At 46.2% G+C, this 20,624-nt stretch overlaps 1 protein-coding gene across 1 annotated transcript in view; it reads left to right on the top strand.

Annotated features, from left to right (window-relative positions):
- SERINC1 (serine incorporator 1) overlaps positions 1–20,624 on the top strand; it is a 136,269-nt gene that overhangs the window by 5,252 nt on the left and 110,393 nt on the right. The window contains exons 2-3 of the mRNA XM_069235404.1: positions 8,375–8,536; positions 12,797–12,990. Coding sequence (XP_069091505.1) covers positions 8,375–8,536; positions 12,797–12,990 — 356 coding nt within the window. The remainder of the gene's footprint in view (positions 1–8,374; positions 8,537–12,796; positions 12,991–20,624) is intronic.

Here is a 20,624-nt window from a genome sequence, read left to right as displayed (position 1 = left end):
TATCTATCTTATCTATCTAATGTTTACATTGATCACACAACAGTGTAATGAATGCTGGAAATAAAATAATTCTGATTCCCATACAATACCATATCTCTAAGGCTTAGACCCTGACCCCTAAGTAAAGTAGTTCTTTCTGTACATGGGCCACTGGTTCCAAGAATATGATGTGGTGCCTTCTTTATTGCTATTATGTCCGAGATTGCCATAATGTCCCAGGGTCAGACTTACTATGGAACCTGTGCAACTGGGCCAAGTACCCTTTCAGCACTTGACTTTCAGTGGTAGCATGGGTCGAGCAGTCCAAGGCTTCTTCTGGTGATGGAGATACTGGAATATGTTCAGGACCCTCTGGCCCTGTAATCCGAGTTACCCGCTCATGCAGGGGTTGCCTGAAAGGACTCTCCGGGTGTATTTCACTCGCAGACGTCGCAGAGGGCTACAGTGACTGCTTTGGGTAAGATGCACTTCTGGCTTTGCAGGTGCAGCGGCTGGGCATCTGCTACCCTTCCTCTGGTGAGACAGTAAGTTCCTCTGATCCTTCCCAGGGGGTTGTGGGGGGTGAAGGGGGCTGATTGCTCTGGTTTCGATTGTCTGTCAGGGGTCTGACCTGCATGTGTCACCTTAGCAGCGCCTCCTTTCCGCAGCAGTTTGAACCAGGCAGTGGTCCTTGTCCTTTCCTGTGGCCCCTGCTGGCATACGGCGTCACTGACTTTACTCCACATGCAGGCAGTGGTCAGATTGGCATAGCAGCAGGCCTAAAAAAATCGACTTGCCCACCCGCAATGGGCAGTCAGATTATTCATCAGGGCAAGGCATTGTTAGTGCCTACTGGACCTTTCTGGCGAGAGAGCTTGAGTTGCCAATGAGCAGATGTTGTGTTCCCTCAGAAAGTGAATGAGCAATAAAGATGTCTTTAAATCTTGTCACATTTGCTGTGTGCTGCAAGACTGAGGCTGTCTTCTTACAAATTGCTGCGTATTTTATCCTGGAGATCGGCGATTACTTTTATTTCTCTGAGTGCAGAGTTAGAGGATTTTGTAAATTGAACAGTCTAAGAATCCTACTAGGCACATATCATTTAAATAGCGGGTTTAGTAACTGTATGCATATTTCAGCAGTTAGGAAAGCACTTTTTTGTAATTTTGAAGTGAGATGAAAGTAAAGATTTTAATAGGATGCAAACAAATCTGAATGCTTTACTTGGTGATGTGCAAATGATGAATATTTGCTGAAAGACGATTTCCACACATTATTATTTGTACGCTATATAGTTTTATTATTAAAACAATATCAGTGGGTAGGTTTGTGGTCATTTCAATGGAAATATGTTTGTAAATGGCAGTGCGCTACCATATCATGCTTTAGTAATTTATTTATTAAAAGTCAGAGTTTTTAAGTATAAACGGAGAAACATTCCTGACACTGCCCTTATAACAATGCTGTTAGTGAACGTTTGCCCCTCTCCCTGGTGGGAGAGAGGCCGACCTGCCTGTGACCAGAGAAGGTAGTTAAGAAGTCTTGCTGAATTTCTCCTCCTTGCCCTGCCCAGCCGGCTGCTTGCAAGGTGGCAATTTTTGGGCCTTAAGCTCCCCTTCATATAATCCATATCCAACACCAAATATGATTTAGGCTTTGAGTCTTTGAAGTTTGTGTTAGGGGTCTACTTCTATTTGAAGTGCCTAATCATCTGCCATGCCCTTCCTCCAGAAAAATGACTCCAAATCTGATACCCCCACAACACAGGCCATGGGAGTGACTAGAGGTTCACGCCTGGATTTCAGCCACTGTGATATGTAAATTAATAGGTTACTCCAGGACCCCAGCCCTACACTTCATGATTCTCTTATAAGCCCCATCACCTTCCTGAGATGTGCCCAGGCTCCTTTTCCGTGACCTCTCCCTGAAGCAAAGCACACCATTTGAAGAGTATTGAAGAGCCTGGCTCTTCCTCTTCTAGGATTTGTCCCACCCTTCTCACAGGAGTGCCACAGTTCACAAAACTGTCTAGTAATATTACTCCACCCCTTCATGCTCCTTCAGGCAGCCCTAGGTCTCCCAAACGGGAACCAAGAATCTTCTGGGTAGTGTATCATTCAGAGGCACACATTCACACATCAACACGTGAGTTGCACAATGCTCCATACTGACATATTGTAGGCCAAGAATGAGTCAAGCACCTAGCAACATAACTTTAAACACTTCGCTGCTAGGCCTTTTCCCCCTCCTGTGCAAGGGCTTTTTTTTGGCGATTTGGGGCAGTTCGCGCTTAGGCCCTCATAACTTTTTGTCCACATAAGCTAGCCAATCCAAATTTGCGTCCTTTTTTCCCAACATCCTAGGGATTCTAGAGGTACCCAGACTTTGTGGGTTCCCCTGAAGGAGGCCAAGAAATTAGCCAAAATACAGTGAGAATTTCTGAAAATTGGACAAAATTCTGAATTCAGCAAGGGGTAATTTGTGTAGATCCTACAAGGGTTTCCTACAGAAAATAACAACTGAAAAAAAAATATTGAAATTGAGGTGAAAAAAACAGCAATTTTTCTCTACGTTTTACTCTCTAACTTTTTCCTGCAATGTCAGATTTTTTAAAGCAATATACTGTTACGTCTGCTGGACTCTTCTGGTTGCGGGGATATATAGGGCTTGTAGGTTTGTCAAGAACCCTAGGTACCCAGAGCCAATAAATGAGCTGCACCCTGCAGTGGGTTTTCATTCTATACCGGGTATACAGCAATTCATTTGCTGAAATATAAAGAGTGAAAAATAGCTATCAAGAAAACTTTTGTATTTCCAAAATGGGTACAAGATAAGGTGTTGAGGAGCAGTGGTTATTTGCACATCTCTGAATTCCGGGGTGCCCATACTAGCATGTGAATTACAGGGCATTTCTCAAATAGACTTTTTTTTTACACACTCTCCTATATTTGGAAGGAAAAAATGTAGAGAAAGACAAGGGGCAATAACACTTGTTTTGCTATTCTATGTTCTACCCAAGTCTCACGATAAAAATGATACCTCACTTGTGTGGGTAGGCCTAGCGCCCGCGACAGGAGATGCCCCAAAACACAACGTGGACACATCCCATTTTTTGACAGAAAACAGAGGTGTTTTTTGCAAAGTGCCTACCTGTAGATTTTTGCCTCTAGCTCAGCCGGCACTAAGGGAAACCTACCAAACCTGTGCATTTTTGAAAATTAGAGACCTAGGGGAATCCAACATGGGGTGACTTGTGAGGCTCTGACCAGGTTCTGTTACCCAGAATCCTTTGCAAACCTCAAACTTTGGCTAAAAAACAAATTTTCTTCACATTTCGGTGACAGAAAGTTCTGGAATCGGAGAGGAGCCACAAATTTCCTCCCTCCTAGCGTTCCCCCAAGTCTCCCGATAAAAATGATACCTCACTTGTGTGGGTGGGCCAGGTGCCTGCAACAGAATAAGGCCAAAAACTTGTAGAGATAGAGGGGATAGCACAGCGAGTTGATAAGGACATATTCTTCTTTTATACATCTTTAGGCTGACTCTGCTTTGGGGACCCACACAAGTGAGGTGTCATTTTACTTGGAAGACTGAGGGGGAACGCTGGGGAGTAGGAATGTTGTGCTGGAGCGGTGATCTTACAAACAAAAGTCAGGAAAAAATGCTTTTTTAAGCAAATTTTGAGGTTTGCAGAGGAGTCTGGGTGAGAAAATGTTGGGGGATCCACGCAAGCCCCACCTCCCTGGACTCCTTGGGGTGTCTAGTTTAAAAAAATGTCTGGGTTTGGTAGGTTTCCCTAGATGAAGGCCACACCCAGGACCAAAAACATAGGTGCCCTCCCCCCCCCCCAAACACAGGTAGTTTTGTAATTTATCATTTTGATGTGTCCACATACGTCTGATGTGCCCAACACCAAAATTGTGAAAAGAAACGCACTTAGGTTATGTGAAAAAGACCCCTCACCCACCAACCAAGTTGGTGGCATGCTTCATCATCGGGGTCCCACCTGAGACACCTAGCGTGTCTCAAGTGTGCTGCGACGCCTGATTACAGCGGAGCAGGTTTTGTCATTTGTACCACACATACTGGTTGGATTTGGCATGAGGGTGAGTGATGGTTCAGTAGATCAAATTTTATTAACAAGAGATTTCACAAAAGTGAAATGCACTGGTAATAACTGAAAGGCCAAAAAACTGAACCAATGACTCACAGCTCGTGAGCTGTAAAGCCACGGCAGGGCACCAACCGCTTTACAGTCCATTCACACACCTTTCATACATGACATGCACAAGACCATTCACGCCGCCAGCCACGGGCCCAGCACATTATAACACTCGCATCGACAGACAGCGCCAGTCAAGGGCCCATCACTTTCATACGCCCACATGCCTGATACAGCAATCACACCAGCTGATGAGTGTGTGGACTGGCGTTTGGCTGGCACCGCTAGCCAAGCGCCACCCCACCCATACCGCTAGCCAAGCGCCACCCCATGCACACCGCTAGCCAAGCGCCACCCCATGCACACCGCCAGCCAAGCGCCACCCCACCTATCCCGCCAGCCAAGCGCCACCCCACCCATACCGCCAGCCAAGTGCCACCCCAAGCACACCACCAGCCAAGTGCCACCCCAAGCACACCGCCAGCCAAGCGCCACCCCACCTATACCGCCAGCCAAGCGCCACCCTACGCACACCGCCATCACTTTTTTGTTTTGTTTATAAACAACAAAGAAACCACTAATTACTTATAAAATAAGTACAAAACTACAAACACAAAAGCTCTAACTAAATACATGACAGTAATGCCAACCGTGAAGCCGAACATATGAAAATATAAAATAGGCAGTTTACGCTCACGATATTTCCCAAAAGTTTTTCCTTGTGTGGTAACTTCTAAAACAGCTGGGCACACACAGCCCAGGCTTTGAAGGGCATTCGGGGCAGTACATCCAGCTCTCCCTCTGGATTGATCTCCGGGCACATACTCTACATTTCTTTGTGGGCAAGTCTTTTTTGGGAGTGGGAGGAATGTGATCTGGAAAGTGGCGATCTTTCAATCTAGCCACATCCTCCACCACTTCTACGCTAGGAACTGTTGCCCGTTCCACCACAATAAGGCTCTCTATCACTGACTCCTGAAATTTAACAAATGTCATCCTTGACTCAGGTGAACAGTCCTTGAACACAATAAAAGCATTAAAAGTTGCCAAATGAAATAAATGTAGGGCCAACTTTTTATACCACACGTAACACTTAAGAATAGCAGTGTAAGGTTCCAACCTCTGATCTACTCTTTCAACACCACCCATGTGCCTATTGTAGTCCAAAATGCACGCAGGTTTGCGCACTTCCGCAACCTGACCCCAGTCAGTCACAGGGGAAGTACTCTCATCATGGATGGTAGATAGCATGGTAGATAGCATGTACACATCCCTCCTGTCTGAAAATTTCAGAGCTAGCAGCTCATTATTCCGTAAGGCACTGCACTGTCCCCTCAAGTTTTTTACAGACATGCTCCCTTGGATATCCTTTCCAGTTAGAACGGATTGTGCCACAAGCAACAGTGTCCACTCTAAACAACTCCTTGAACAGCTGCACTCCAGTGTAGAAATTATCTACGTACAAATGGTGACCTTTGTTAAACAGTCGTCTACCAAGTTCCCACACAATTTTTTTTGCTAACTCCAAAAGTGGCCGGACAGCCAGGAGGGTCAATACTGGAATCCCTACCAGTGTAGACCTGGAAATTATACACATATCCTGTACTGCTTTCTGACATCATATACGATTGAATCCCATACCGTGCCCTCTTACTAGGAATGTAATGCTTAAAAACTAAACGCCCCTTGAAAAGGACCAAAGGCTCGTCCACACTTATCTCTTTGCCTGGAACATAGACCTCTAAAAACCGATCTACAAAATGATCAAGGACAGGCCTAATCTTAAAAAGACGTTCACAATCGGGGTGATCTCGTGGCAAGGCTAAAGCATTGTCTACAAAATGCAGCATACGAATAATAAGCAAATACCGATTACGTGTCATAGTTGCAGGAAATATAGCCGTTGCCATCAAGGGACTAGTAGACCAATAAGAAGCCAGTGACGGCTTCCTGATCAACCCCATCAAAAAAGTCAAACTTAAAAACTTTTTCATCTCTTCCAGATATGTGGGAACCCACTGAGAAGCTCTAGACTGAGGCTTAAGTCTGGCAGCGTTGTCCCGCAAATATTGCTCTGCATACAAATTAGTCTGCTCCACAATCTCTTCCAAAAATACATCGTCCATAAACCAGTGAAAGAAATGGACAGGCAAAAAGTTTTCCGTATTGACTCTACACCCTGGGAGACCAGTAAATGCAGGTAACTGTGGCTGCTCTATGTTTGGGGCAATCCAGGTGTCAGGCCTTCTAATGGAAAACCATTCAGCCCCAGGCTGCTGCACTCTTGGCACATCAATGTCCTCCTCTACAACAGGCCCTTCATCTGCACTGAGAGTAGCTTCCTCATCAGAAGAATACTCTCGGACAGAAAACTCACTGCCATAATCTCTCACTTCCTCCTCTGCCTCACATGCAGAGTCAGTCTCGTAATCATGGTCTGAAGACGACTCAAAGAGCATGCCAACAACCTGCTGAGTGGTCACTCTGCGGCTAGTCATGATCCTCACTAACAACAAATGGATTGCCATCAACAACTAGCACTAAAATAAGTAATAAACAAAGTGTAGCTTTATCACAAAGTGTTATGTACTAAAAAACTATACCACTCACTTGCCTGAAAAAGCTACTCACCAGCAACTACTCTGCACAGACACAGCAATCACCAATGATATTCCACTAAAAAGAAAATAGCAAATTAGACATATGACAACACAAATAACATTGTGCTCAAATCTAAGGACAATTTCACACACAATACTGCATTTAGTACACCACCTACAAACATGTCATTCATGCATGTCAACAATACTCCTTTGGAGTAAATTGCTTTCACTTCCCTAAAACATGCAACTATGCAAACCACAGGACAACTACTGCCAAAACCGCAAGGATCCACAGCAAAGGAAGCAAAAGCTTTGAACTAGAACAGAAAGAAGAAATAAACTGTTATAATCACAAATACAAATACTTCACCAGTTGACAAACACCCCACCACCAAGAACTTAGAAATTGTCCCTGATGCCTAAGTGGCTTCTGCCCCACTAGGAGGCAGATGGGCCTAAAAAACAGGCTGATCTGCCTCCAAGGTGGGCAGAAATGGCCATCACTAACGTGCCCCCTTTGGGGGGAGACCCTTGCCAAAGGTGCCGTCCCCCCCCACACAAAACACACTCTCTCTCTCTCTCTCTCTCTCTCTCTCTCTCTCTCGCCTAAGTGGATTCTGCCCCCCCACCCCCCTCCCTCCCAGAGGGCAGAAATGGCCAACAGCTCTGTGCCCACTTTAGGGGGTGACCCTTGCCCAAGGGGGGCAGAGATAACCAATACGAAATTTCCAACCTTTGGGGGGGTGACCCTTGCCCAAGGGGTCGCTCCCAAACAAAATGCAGAAAAATAAACATCCCTGGTGTCTAGTGGTTTTTTGACCCACCCCAGGGGGCAGATCGGGCGAAAAAGAAAAAAATGCCCCCCAATGGGAGCGACCCAGGAACCGGTGCTCGTCCAAGGCACCCTAGGGGTTAAACAAGTGAGCCTGTAGGCTTCACTTCAGTGACACACGTTGAAACACCTGTTCACTTGCTGATCACTACACTGTATGCTGCCACCACTGCGTGGATGTTAGTTAACTCCTTGCAAAGGCAGTAGCCTTTCACCACTGTGGGTGTAGCACTTTGAGTGCTTCTAGTACTCGAACAAGACTGCAATCCATGCAGCAGGCCTATGTTAAGGCGCACATACATGATCCGTGTTCGCCCATGACAACAGAAATCAGCACCTGGTATTCAGACTTCGTTGCAGCTGGGGAACAAAGTCAGGGAGGGTTGCACATCTATGAGCATGTGAGGGTCCTTTCCTGTCCTTACAGTTGCTTAGAGTTTGTAACGTTTCAGACTTCGTAAGCTTGATTTATAACCCAGATACAAAATTTAGGTTAAAAACAATTCTTTCATTGCTTTTGGCTCATCTGTGAAAACAGTTTAAAAGTCCTCTTTTCAATAGAATCTCCTACGTTTGCATAATGTCAGTCTTCCTTGAAACTTTCCAGTCCTGCTTATGGGGACGCAGCGCACCTCTCTAATTGTCAAATCCATATTTTGTATTTCAAATATGATCTGCTTTCATAGTCATGAAATTTGCCAGGAAAATAAATGAAAAATTAAACCATTTAACAGGCTTGTAGATAATATTTGATATTTGTTGAGTGGTGTAAATATTTATTTTTAATTTTTCTTCTAGATCCCATGTTTATGTGGAAGTGCACCATGTCTGCTATCTCGCTGCTGCCCGAGTGGAAACAATTCCACAGTGACCAGGCTTATCTATGCCTTCTTTCTCCTCCTTGGGGTTGCAGTTGCCTGCGTGATGCTCATACCTGGAATGGAGGCACAACTGATGAAGGTCTGCTTTGCTTTTAACCTTATTCACAGTCTATAGTCAGATTTACATAGTAATTTAAATGTCTTCATTTTGTTGTACTGTGATTTACTCACCATCAACTTATAAATGGCGCATTCAAAGAAAATATTAAACCGACTCTGCTGCTTGGCTAACGCACACAGCAGAGTACATTCTCTGAGCCTGAAATTTACCATGTGATGTACAGGACAACCTCCTTCTGACTCACTCCTCCAAGTTTCTATATTGGTGCAGTAGCCCCAGAATAGTGTGGCACCAAGTGTCTCACCCTTCAAACTCAAAGCTTCCTCTGTTATTGAAATGTTTGACACTGCTATGTATTGTTTCAGTCTGCTCGTGTATCCTTATGCACATGTTGGGAATCACAGCATTTTACCTTATTAGCACATTCTTGATCCTTTGTAGCTAGGGCATAATAAAGGGCATTTCTGTTTTTGTTAAATCAGTTTTTGGGGTCATTAGCTATGTAGTTATCCTTTTGAGGGATTTAGCAGTTCAGTTCGCTACCACCTCCGGTACTTAAGCAACTCAACAGACTTTATAGATGTGCATGGGGAAAATGGGATCAGGATGCAGAAGAATCGAGCAGTTTGGTGTGTCTCCTAGACACGTAGAAGGCCATTAAGCAGAAAGTCTAGCGAAGGCACAACCTAAGCAATATAGCAGGATCCTGACTAGTCCTTCTGTAGCCATAAAATACGCTGGTTAATAAAACAATCGTGATTCAACCTTAAATTTAGATTTTTGGCATAACCTGGGAGTCTTTAGCTGGCAAAAAAGAACACAAATGTGTCAGAAACGAGAAGCAAATCAAAACTGAATTCAAGAACAACTATTCTAACATTGGAGAGACATAGTTGTTGCAGTTTTATCATGGACATCAACTGACAGACTCTCACAAACCATTCATCTCTGGGTGGAATCATTGGCATAGTTAGTAACGTTTGTTTTAAAAACAAGTAATAAAATTGTTGCCAGTCTGATTTTGAGGGTATGCAGTGGATACGTAGGCAGAGAACCCCCGAGTACATACACCAGATCTCATGGAATCCTTAGGTCTACCCCATGTTCCCTGGGGACTGGCTTACAGGTCCCAGCCTGTGCTTGAGTTATTGGGCACCACTCATGTCAGTTGGGCCCTTATTTCCACTTATACCTGGCGCCTGATGACTAATGGGCCCAAAACTGACCACCAAGTATAACTTTTAAACACTCGGGGGCTGATGTACAGTTGCAGGTCACAAATAATAGTCATGAATTGAGTACCAACTAATTGCAACTCGTTTCTGTTTTTGTGATGCAATTTAAGTACTATTGGGTTACTCCTGCAAGTTTCTAGTCGCTAACCAACATGGTTACTGAATATTACTTGGGAAAGTCACTATTTATGGCCCTCCCCTGTGTTTGACTGAAAACACCAAGATGGTTTTGCAATCTCCAATAGAAATCAAAACATTTTATTAAGTAGCCCATGTTCTTTAAAGGAACCACGATGCTTAAAAAATTAAATAAAAAGTCCTGTTTAGGAACACATGGGCTGAAAGAGGTAGTGGTCCCAAAGGATAAATGCTTGGCTCCACTGCAACCCCCTTCCTTCCTACAACCATCCCTCCGAGTTAGCCAACTCCTTTTGTGCAGTGTACCAACCATGTGCCAAGGTTGGGATACTCCAGACTGTGTTTAAAATGGCTCCCTAGTCTTGCCACACTACAGGCTAGGGCTCCTAATGTTCTAATGATGTGTACATTAGGAATTAACATGTTTACGCAATATGCCCAGGATATGAAGCACTATGTATAATATTCTTTCTACAGCTTATGTCTTTGATTGCTTGCTATCTCAGAAAGATCCCCCCTACACATAAACACAAACTGTACTCCTAAAACCTTGATTAATAAAAATTGACACTGATGGTTTTCCACTTGATTCCTCTCTTTCTTCATGAATCCTCCTCTGTCATATACTTGCCTTAATCCTTTTTATTGTAATTCTGAAATTGGCTGATGCCTCATTTTAAGGGCCGCAACCGCTCCTCTTTAAAACCCTATCCCAGTGAACTAACATTAACTAATCTCCACCAGTGTATCTGTCTCACCAACCATTCACCTGAAACAACATAGCCAGCACTAATGACCGCACCAACTCCTACTAATATAGTATATCACAAAGTAACTGCATTAAGTGCATGCAGTTTTTTTTCTTCTTTAGAGCGCTTGACTTATCTCAATAACCAACATTAAACATTAGATTAACCACCAACCTTGGGTTTCTAGAGTAGCATGCTACTCACCGTAAAGCGTTACAATGCCTCATCAGGGATAATAAGTGCTATATAAATACAATTACAAATCCCTAATGGGAAGCTGTCCAGCTTGGATAGATTCCCCTTTATGAATGGGATTCCACCTCCTTTGAGGTGTCCATCACTTTTCAATGAATTGTGACTGCAGTGGAGGTCTCAAATCATTGACACATCTCATTGCAAATCGCAGTTAGTGGTAGGCAACCTTGTTAAGCCCCCTTCTAATTGGAATTCAGAAAAAAGTAAATGTTGACATTTTAGTGAATCGCAGTGTTTGCAACAGCAAAATAGATTTGTACATCTCGCACCATATACTCAGGATAGCAAAGTAAAGTACTCCCAAATCTTACGCAGGGAAACGCTGAGAGGGTTGAAGACTTGGCTCTCAGCAAAATGACATTGGCAAGTTTTCTGCATGAATTATCTGTACCATAAATTGAAGCACTTTCTATTTTAACCTGCAATGTTAAATACAGTTTGTATCAGTCAAGCTATCAGCTGGTCATAGCATTTTCGAGATGAAGAAAGATTTGAGCTCAACAAAAAAAAAAGTTTTCTGGTCTACCGCCCTTTTTTTTTTTTTTTGGAGGATATGGTGCAGAATAGCATGCTTGAAAACTTGTTCTTAAAAGAACAAGTTAAAATGCTCTTGCACGAGAAACATACAATCTTCATTACTTTATTAAAAAGAATATTGGGGGTCCTTATGACCCTGGGTTCTTTTGACCTCCAGGGTAAATGTGGCGGTCCCACCATCAACAGGCTAGCAGTGCAGACCGCCACATTATGAGTGTGGGTTGGCCTCTGCCAAGTCACCACCGCTCCACTCATTCCGCCATGGCGATCGGAACCGCCAGGCCGGTGATGAGCATTTCTGATGCGGCGGTGCACAGAAGACCGCCAGCTGTATTAGGAGCTGGCTTTCCTCCATGGTTGCTACCGCCATGAAAACCAAGGCGGACGGTGACGAGGAATTTCTTCCCTGTCACCAGTAGTCGACTCTCCCTTCCCTCCTCCCCCAGCAAGCACAAATCCCTACCACCCCTCTTTTGACATAGCATCCCCCTCCCCGCATACACGCACAGGCACCCACATGCACCACGCATACACCTATTCATCTACACTTACATACACACATCCACTTGCACGCATTCAGAACTACATCCATGCACCCATTCACAACTACATCCATGCACGCATACACACTCACATTCAGAAACGCATTCTCATGCATACACACTCATTCAGGCACATTCTCACACATATACACACTCCCATTCAGACATGCATTCTCAAACACATACACACTCACATTCAGACACACATACAACCATGCATACACACACACAGACATAACACACAACACCCCACACCCTTTCACCCCTCACCCCTGTCGGACGATCATCTTACCTGTTCAGGGAGAAGGTTGTGTGGCAGGGAACGGGAAGGGACATTTCCACCGCCGGCAGCGCCCCAGCAGCAGGACACTGCCAGACCGTATTATTGGTCATGATACGGCTGGTGGAGTCCTTCTGGCGGGGCGGGACAGGTGGTGAGTGCACCACCACCCCCATCATGACTACTGCCGGATCTCCACCCAAAGTGTGGTGGAAATCTGGAAGTACCCGTGATATGGTGGGCAGAAGACCGCCAGCACTGGCAGTCTCCTGGCACCCATGGCATTGGCGGTCATTGTAAAAGACCGCCAAAGTCATAATGAGGGGCATTGTGTTTCTTTGGTCAATTCTCATGTGTAGCTGTTGAGCATAGTATTGGTTTCCTGTTAGTATAAGAACCTTTCTGAATATCTAATGGACTGGTAATATGCATAAAGTGCCCTACCTTTTTGTCACCAGGAGGCCCTACTTGGTGCCTTTCTAATTGTTCACAGTTGTTTTTAGTTTTCTGAAAAGAGTGTCTACTGTGTTTTGTTTTCCCAGATTCCTGGCTTTTGTGATGGTGGGCTTGGGACCTCTCTTCCTGGTGTTAACGGGCATGTGAATTGTGATGTTCTGGTGGGCTACAAAGCAGTGTATCGTGTGTGCTTTGGTATGGCTATGTTCTTCCTTCTGTTTGCCCTGGTCATGATCAAGGTGAAGAGCAGCCAAGATCCCAGAGCTTCAGTGCATAACGGGTAAGCAACAATTATTGGATTTATAGAAATGTTTGGTGTCTCATATTTTCTGCATGTGTATTTGGAGTCAATTAATAAGTAGTTGGTTGTGGTGCTTGTACATTGTTTTATATCTGTAGGAAGTTGGCTCTGTATGCACTATTTCAAAGTAAGGAATAGTATGCACAGAGTCCAAGGGTTCCCCTTAGAGGTAAGATAGTGGCAAAAAGAGATAATACTAAGGCTCTATTTTGTGGTAGTGTGGTCGAGCAGTAGGCTTATCAAAGGAGTAGTGTAAAGCATTTGTTGTCCACACACAAGCAATAAATGAGGAACACACACTCGGAGACAATTCCAGGCCAATAGGTTTTTGTATAGAAAAATATATTTTCTTGGTTTATTTTAAGAACCACAGGTTCAAGATTTACATGTAATACTTCAAATGAAAGGTATTGCAGGTAGGTACTTTAGGAACTTTGAATTAGCAAAATAGCATATACAGTTTTCACATAAATGACATATAGCTATTTTAAAACTAGAGACAGTGCAATTTTCAACAGTTCCTGGGGGAGGTAAGTGTTTGTTACTTTTTGCAGGTAAGTAAACCACCTACGGGGTTCAAGTTTGGGTCCAAGGTAGCCCACCGTTGGGGGTTTAGAGCAACCTTAAAGTTACCACACCAGCAGCTCAGGGCCGGTCAGGTGCAGAGGTCAAAGTGGTGCCCAAAACACATAGGCTTCAATGGAGAAGGGGGTGCCCCGGTTCCAGTCTGCCAGCAGGTAAGTACCCACGTCTTCGGAGGGCAGACCAGGGGGGTTTGTAGGGCACCGGGGGGGACACAAGTCCAGACAGAAAGTACACCCTCAGCAGCACAGGGTGGCCGGGTGCAGTGTGCAAACAAGCTTCGGGTTCTCAATAGGAATCAATGGGAGACCAAGGGGTCTCTTTAGCGATGCAGGCAGGCAAGGGGGGGGGGGGGGGCTCCTCGGGGTAGCCACCACCTGGGCAAGGGAGAGGGCCATCTGGGGGTCACTCCTGCACTGCAGGTCGGATCCTTCAGGTCCTGGGGGCTGCGGGTGCAGGGCCTTACCAGGCGTCGGGTTCTTAGAAGCAGGCAGTCGCGGTCAGGGGGAGCCTCGGGATTCCCTCTGCAGGCGTCGCTGTGGGGCTCAGGGGGGTCAACTCTGGCTACTCACGGTCTCGCAGTCGCCGGGGAGTCCTCCCTGAAGTGATTGGTCTCCACAAGTCGAGCCGGGGGCGTCGGGTGCAGAGTATCAAGTCTCACGCTTCCGCTAGGAAACAAGAGTTGTTTCAAAGTTGCTTCTTTGTTGCAAAGCTGCAGTCTTTGGTGAACAGAGCCGCTGTCCTCGGGAGTTCTTGGTCCTTCTAGATGCAGGGCAGTCCTCTGAGGCTTCAGAGGTCGTTGGTCCCTGTGGAAAGCATCGCTGGAGCAGTGTCTTTAGAAGTGGGGAGACAGGCCGGTAGAGCTGGGGCCAAAGCAGTTGGTTTCTCTGTCTTCTCTGCAGGGTTTTTCAGCTTAGCAGTCCTCTTCTTCTTAGGTTGCAGGAATCTGAGTTCCTAGGTTCTGGGGAGCCCCTAAATACTGAATTTAGGGGTGTGTTTAGGTCTGGGGGGTTAGTAGGCAATGGCTACTAGCCCTGAGGGTGGCTACACCCTCTTTGTGCCTCCTCCCTGAGGGGAGGGGGGCACATCCCTATCCCTATTGGGGGAATCCTCCATCTGCAAGATGGAGGATTTCTAAAAGTCAGAGTCAGCTCAGCTCAGGACACCTTAGGGGCTGTCCTGACTGGCCAGTGACTCCTCCTTGTTTTTCTCATTATCTCTCCTGGACTTGCTGCCAAAAGTGGGGGCTGTGTCCAGGGGGCGGGCATCTCTACTAGCTGGAGTGCCCTGGGGCATTGTAACACGAAGCCTGAGCCTTTGAGGCTCACTGCTAGGTGTTACAATTCCTGCAGGGGGGAAGTGTGAAGCACCTCCACCCAGAGCAGGCTTTTGTTTCTGTCCTCCGAGAGCACAAAGGCTCTCACCACATGGGGTCAGAAACTCGTCTCTCAGCAGCAGGCTGGCACAGACCAGTCAGTCCTGCAATGAACAATTGGGTAAAATACAGGGGGCATCTCTAAGATGCTTTCTGTGTGCATTTTTTTATAAATCCAACACTGGCATCAGGGTGGGTTTATTATTCTGAGAAGTTTGATACCAAACTGCCCAGTATTCAGTGTAGCCATTATGGAGCTGTGGAGTTCGTTTTTGACAGACTCCCAGACCATATACTCTTATGGCTACCCTGCACTTACAATGTCTAAGGTTTTACTTAGACACTGTAGGGGTATAGTGCTCGTGCACCTATGCCCTCACCTGTGGTATAGTGCACCCTGCCTTAGGGCTGTGAGGCCTGCTAGAGGGGTGACTTAACTATGCCACAGGCAGTGTGAGGTTGGCATGGCACCCTGAGGGGAGTGCCATGTCGACTTAGTCATTTTCTCCCCACCAGCACACACAAGCTGGCAATCAGTGTGTCTGTGCTGAGTGAGGGGTCCCTAGGGTGGCATAAGACATGCTGCAGCCCTTAGAGACCTTCCCTGGCATCAGGGCCCTTGGTACCAGGGGTACCAGTTACAAGGGACTTACATGGGTGACAGGGTTGTGCCAATTGTGGAGACAATGGTACATTTTAGGTGAAAGAACACTGGTGCTGGGGCCTGGTTAGCAGGGTCTCAGCACACTTCTCAGTCAAGTCAGCATCAGTATCAGGCAAAAAGTGGGGGGTAACTGCAACAGGGAGCCATTTCTTTACAATATATGCTTGAGGATTACCATTACTACCTCATTTTACCAGCAACCCTTGCACAACTCTTGCTTTGTCCTCCTGCTGTGGAAGATCAATAGAACTCTTGAAGACACGAAAAGTAATTGCTTGGGGGACTGAGGCACCAGTAAACTATTTTTTCATAGCAATTCAAGTCCAGTTCAAGTAGGTGCTGTGCAAACTGGTCCATATATTCACTTTTTTCTCAAAATGAAGAGCAGGGTGAAATATAAACTTGGATAGTGTGCTAGTACTAATGGTGTCATATTTATTAACAGTTTTAGAAGGTCTGGTTGTTTGCTAGCTTCAAGAGGGAGTACATTGTCTTAAGTACTAATACCATAGCATAATCCTCACAGTTGTGCAGATAAGTTGTATGTTCTGCACTTCTAACCATACTCCAATCCTTTCATCCTTTTTTCGAGAAATGCACGATTCTTCTGGAATGGATATGACTCCTAGTCATTTGTAGGTCTCATCTGCAGCCCGCTATCTCTGGTTGCTTACTTCTTAGTCAATTACTTTCTGTCATTTCCTTGTACGTGTCCCTCCCCTGTGGCATATTCTTATTACCATCAGTTTTATTTATTTACTTGTCTCCTTTCACAGCTGAAATTATTAAACCACTTTTTAGCTCTTGCCAAAGACAGTCCACCTGATATCTTTTGTGAGACATAATGTTATCTTTCAGTGAGTTTAGAGCCCACTCATTTTCTTTACCATGGGTTGGCTTAATTGTCTCTCTTGTTTGCTTTTGCTGATTTGCTAGCTGTGTCAGCTTTCCTTCCTCTTCTTGTGTTTGTCCAACCTGGAGCATACATGCATTACCGTGCCCTTACAGTTTTTCTTTTTTTAAGCACTCTATGAGGGTTCACGTGTTTTACTACAGTCTCCCTCATGTGCTTCTCTCCTCCGTTCTGCCATGCTCCATGTTCCACTTTCGCCTGTGTGCTTCTTCCCCCTCCCCCTGTGCAGCTAAGCAAATCAAAAGCTTTTATTTTTTAAGCATATGACACAGCATTTGAATGCTGAGCTACATGGCTAAAATAATTGGGGAAAGCAGATAAGTCCCACATTGGAGACTTCTTTGATTTTCCAGTGCTTCTGTTTTTTGCTTTCAGCACTTTATATGAGTGCAGGTGTCTTATTGCTCTCTCCCTGTCTGTTGCCTCCTTCCATTCTCCTATTCACCACCGCGCCTTGTTGTTCTTCCATTTCATGGTGAGTTTGCTGTCCAGGTCAAAGCTGAGGTTGAGGGTGTGATCTTTGGGAGTTGGGGTGGGTCCAAGTTCCGCAGGCCACCAGTTGTCATTCCAGAGGGGAGGCACTGTTGCCAAAGATCAGCACTTCGGTCTTGTCTGTGTTAAGCTTCAGGCAGTTGCCCTTCATCCAGGCGGCAATGCTCTTCATGCAAGTTGTGGAAGTTGGTTTTCGTTGTGGTGGGGTTGCTGAGCGCGGGAGGACGAGCTGGGTGTCGTCGGCATGATGTTTATGTTGTGGGTTCTGACAATGTCGGCTATAGGCATCATGTAGAAGCTCAAGATGCTGGGAATGAGGGATAAGCCCTGCAGAATGGCGTAGATGGTGCTCTTAGGTTGCAAGGTGAAAGGGGGGGAGACTGATTATTTGCACGCGACCCATGAGGAATGATGCCATCCATCTGAGTATGTCTTCTTTGATTCCGATCTGATGCAGCCTCTTCATGAGAGTGTGGTGGGAGAGGGGGTCAAATGCTGCTGTGTTCCGTGGTGTACCAGCTGGCTCGTTTGTTGGATCTGTGGGTTTTAGCTGGTTTGATTGGGGCGAGTCAGTCGGCTGCATTCGTGATCCAGACATTGAAGTTCTTGACTACCTGATTCTGGTTGATTGCGGCGTGGGGCTGGGCAGTGTTGAGTGTGTCCGTCTACTGGTTCTGTGTCACTTTACTTGAGTTGCAGAAGGAGGTGCTCTGGGATTGGTGGTGGTGCGCGGATGATGAAGTGGATGATAGTGTGCTCTTTCTAGGTGAGTTCAGTGGTATGGCTGTTTTTGACTGTTCCTGGATGTGAAGATGGGGGGGGGGAGGGTGTGTGTGTGTGTGTGTGTGTGTGTTGGGAGGGGGCAGCGTGGTTTTCTATTCTGTGGTGGTGCAGTGGATTGATTCCTTGTGTATGATGGTGATGCCACCTCCCTGTTTGTTTGTGCTGTCCCAGTGTTTCATCATGTAGCCAGTGGCCGTCACAGTGCTCCTGGTCCATGGCTCAGAGATCTGCGGTGGAGTACCTGTGGGTGTCCGGAGGGCCAAGGTCCCTGACCTGCTTTTGGCAGCAGGTCCTGCTGGAAAATTAGGTAGAACTGGGTGGAGTGACCACTGCAGCAAGGACCACCTCTCAGGTGTCCAGAGCTGAAGTGACCCCTCCTTGCAGAATCCTCCATCTTGATTTGGAGAAAAGGGACCAATAGGTATAGGAATGTGCCCCCTCCCCCAAAGGGAGTGAGTGGGCACAGGAAGGGCGTAGCCACCCTCAGGGACAGTAGCCATTGGTAAATCTAGTATTTAGGGGCACCCCCGAATCTTACTCACCAGATTCCTGGCAACTCAAAGAAGGACTGCCATGTCCACCCCAGCAGTGAAGATTCCAGATGACTTGGCCACAGCCATACCGGCATATCTGCAGCTTCAAAGACCCCTGCTCCAAGAAGGCGACTCATCCTGCAGGGCCAGCAACCTCTGCAAACCAGGAGAGTACCAGGAAATCCTGAGGACAGCGTCCCGGTGAATCACCTAACGAACTCCAGAACTGCCCTGGATCCTCAAGTCCTGCCCACTCTGCCCCCGACCCCCATGGCTTGAGTCCAGGTGGCCCACCGGTCCACACAAGGTGCCCATGCGATCCGTCCTCGATTCCATCCTGTTGACCCCTCCTGGCCATCACAACGACACCTGCATCCTGAATCCAGAGGCTTCCCCTGACCGTGACCGGATCCGACGCCTAAAGCTACCCCTGCATCCACAGCCCCCTGGCCTTAGGGAATCAGATCAATGGTTGAGCAACATCCATCGAGAGCCTCTCCTTCCTGTCCAGCCTTCGTTTTTTTTGGAACTGACCCCCTGGACCCAGCCCGCAGCATCTTTGTGACCCCGAGGTTCCCTCATAGAGAAGCATTGGACGCCCGATGCTGTGTTTGCACCCTGCATCTGGCTGCCCCTGTGCCGCTGAGGTTGTGTGTTTGGTGCTGACTTGTTGCCACCCTGGTGCTGACCTAAACCTCCCATGCCTGTGTCCTGAAACCGCTGGTACATACCTGCACTCTCTTTTCCACTAAGTACCCCCCCCCCCCCCCCCCCCCCCCCAGTCTTCATAAGATTCCATTGCAAACCAACTTTGACTTCTGCACCTGGCCGGCCCCATGCTGCTGGTGGTGCACTTTTGGGGTCAACTTGAACTTTGACTCGTGGACATCGTAACCCCGACAACTGGAATTGTAATTTGCCTATTTTCTTTGCTAACAATTTTCCCCTCCTGTTATCTACTTTGGCCTCTGTTAAGCCTCTGGGGAAGCCCTGTGCTCTATACACACACCATTCCTCATTTTGATATAGTATATACAGAGCCAGAGATGCAGTATTGCTATGGTCGATCTCCAGGAACCACCCCGACCCCCGAAGAACACTGCAGATTTGCAGGTATACAAAGAATAATTTCGAGTTTCTGGTGTTGCATTTAATTTTGTTATTTATAGTTCAGGTGGTTAAATCTCATTTGACTTTGACCGGGGGCATAAGGGGATATTCATAGCTATACATGATACTACTAATACAGTCCTAGACATGCAGCACATTTGAAATAGTATGGGATGTACTGCCCCTGTATCAATCCCGGAGATGCCAACAACCATCAGCTCTCTCACTGATTAGGTAACATGTTACACAGATATAATCTCCTCACATGGAACACACGAGGTCTGGGCTCCCCTACAAAACGTCTTTCCTTTACAGGCAGAAAGTGCAGATTGTCTGCCTGCAGGAGACACATATAAGAGCTGTAGAATTGGAGAAGCTGGGGACAAGATGAAAAGGCCAAATACATGGCACAGTGTTTTCTGACTCTGGGAAAGGTGCTGTGATATGAGTCACCCCTGAGGTCCCTCATTATACACCGGACCAATGTAGACCCTAATGGTAGATTAACCATAATACATGGGGCTTTCGACAAAACAAAAAGCTCAATAGCAAGCATTTACATGCCCAATACTTGGATCTCTCTCTCTCTCTCTCTCTCTCTCTCGAGAGAGAGAGAGAGAGAGAGAGAGAGAGAGAGAGAGAGAGACCCCCCCCCCCCTACGAACCAGGAGTATTCCTACTACTCATGAGTGTATGACATACACACACGGTTAGATAAATTAAATTAATGGGGATCTATGCCTCTCATCTTGTGTGTAGACAACATGGAGTACCTGTGCCACACAGTTCCGACCATAACTCCCTGCTAGTGATCATAATAGGGAGGAAATTGTCGACTATACTGACGTGGAACTTAGTCCGTTGTGCTGCTAAACCCCCCATTTGGGACTGCAGTGGGTGAGGCGAGTGAGATTTATCTAAAAAATAATGAGGGCACAACCTTTCACTCAAACTTACTGTGGGACACATTCAAGTTAGTTATCTTTGGGCTATGTATTAAGACCTGTTATGGTGTTAAGAAGATACTGATGATGGAGGTTCTAGACGTGGAGGCTAGCCAGCTGCACAGTCTTTCAACGTGACCTTCGAGGTGCAAGAGATTAAAGTGGCAATGGACCAGCTAACGAAAGGGAATTCGTCAGGTATAGAAGCGGTACTTAA

This window comes from Pleurodeles waltl, chromosome 5 (assembly GCF_031143425.1).
Source record: "Pleurodeles waltl isolate 20211129_DDA chromosome 5, aPleWal1.hap1.20221129, whole genome shotgun sequence".
Lineage (NCBI taxonomy): Eukaryota > Metazoa > Chordata > Amphibia > Caudata > Salamandridae > Pleurodeles > Pleurodeles waltl.
The sequence above is the reverse complement of the archived record's forward strand: the minus strand, read 5'-3'. Positions and strand labels throughout refer to the sequence as shown.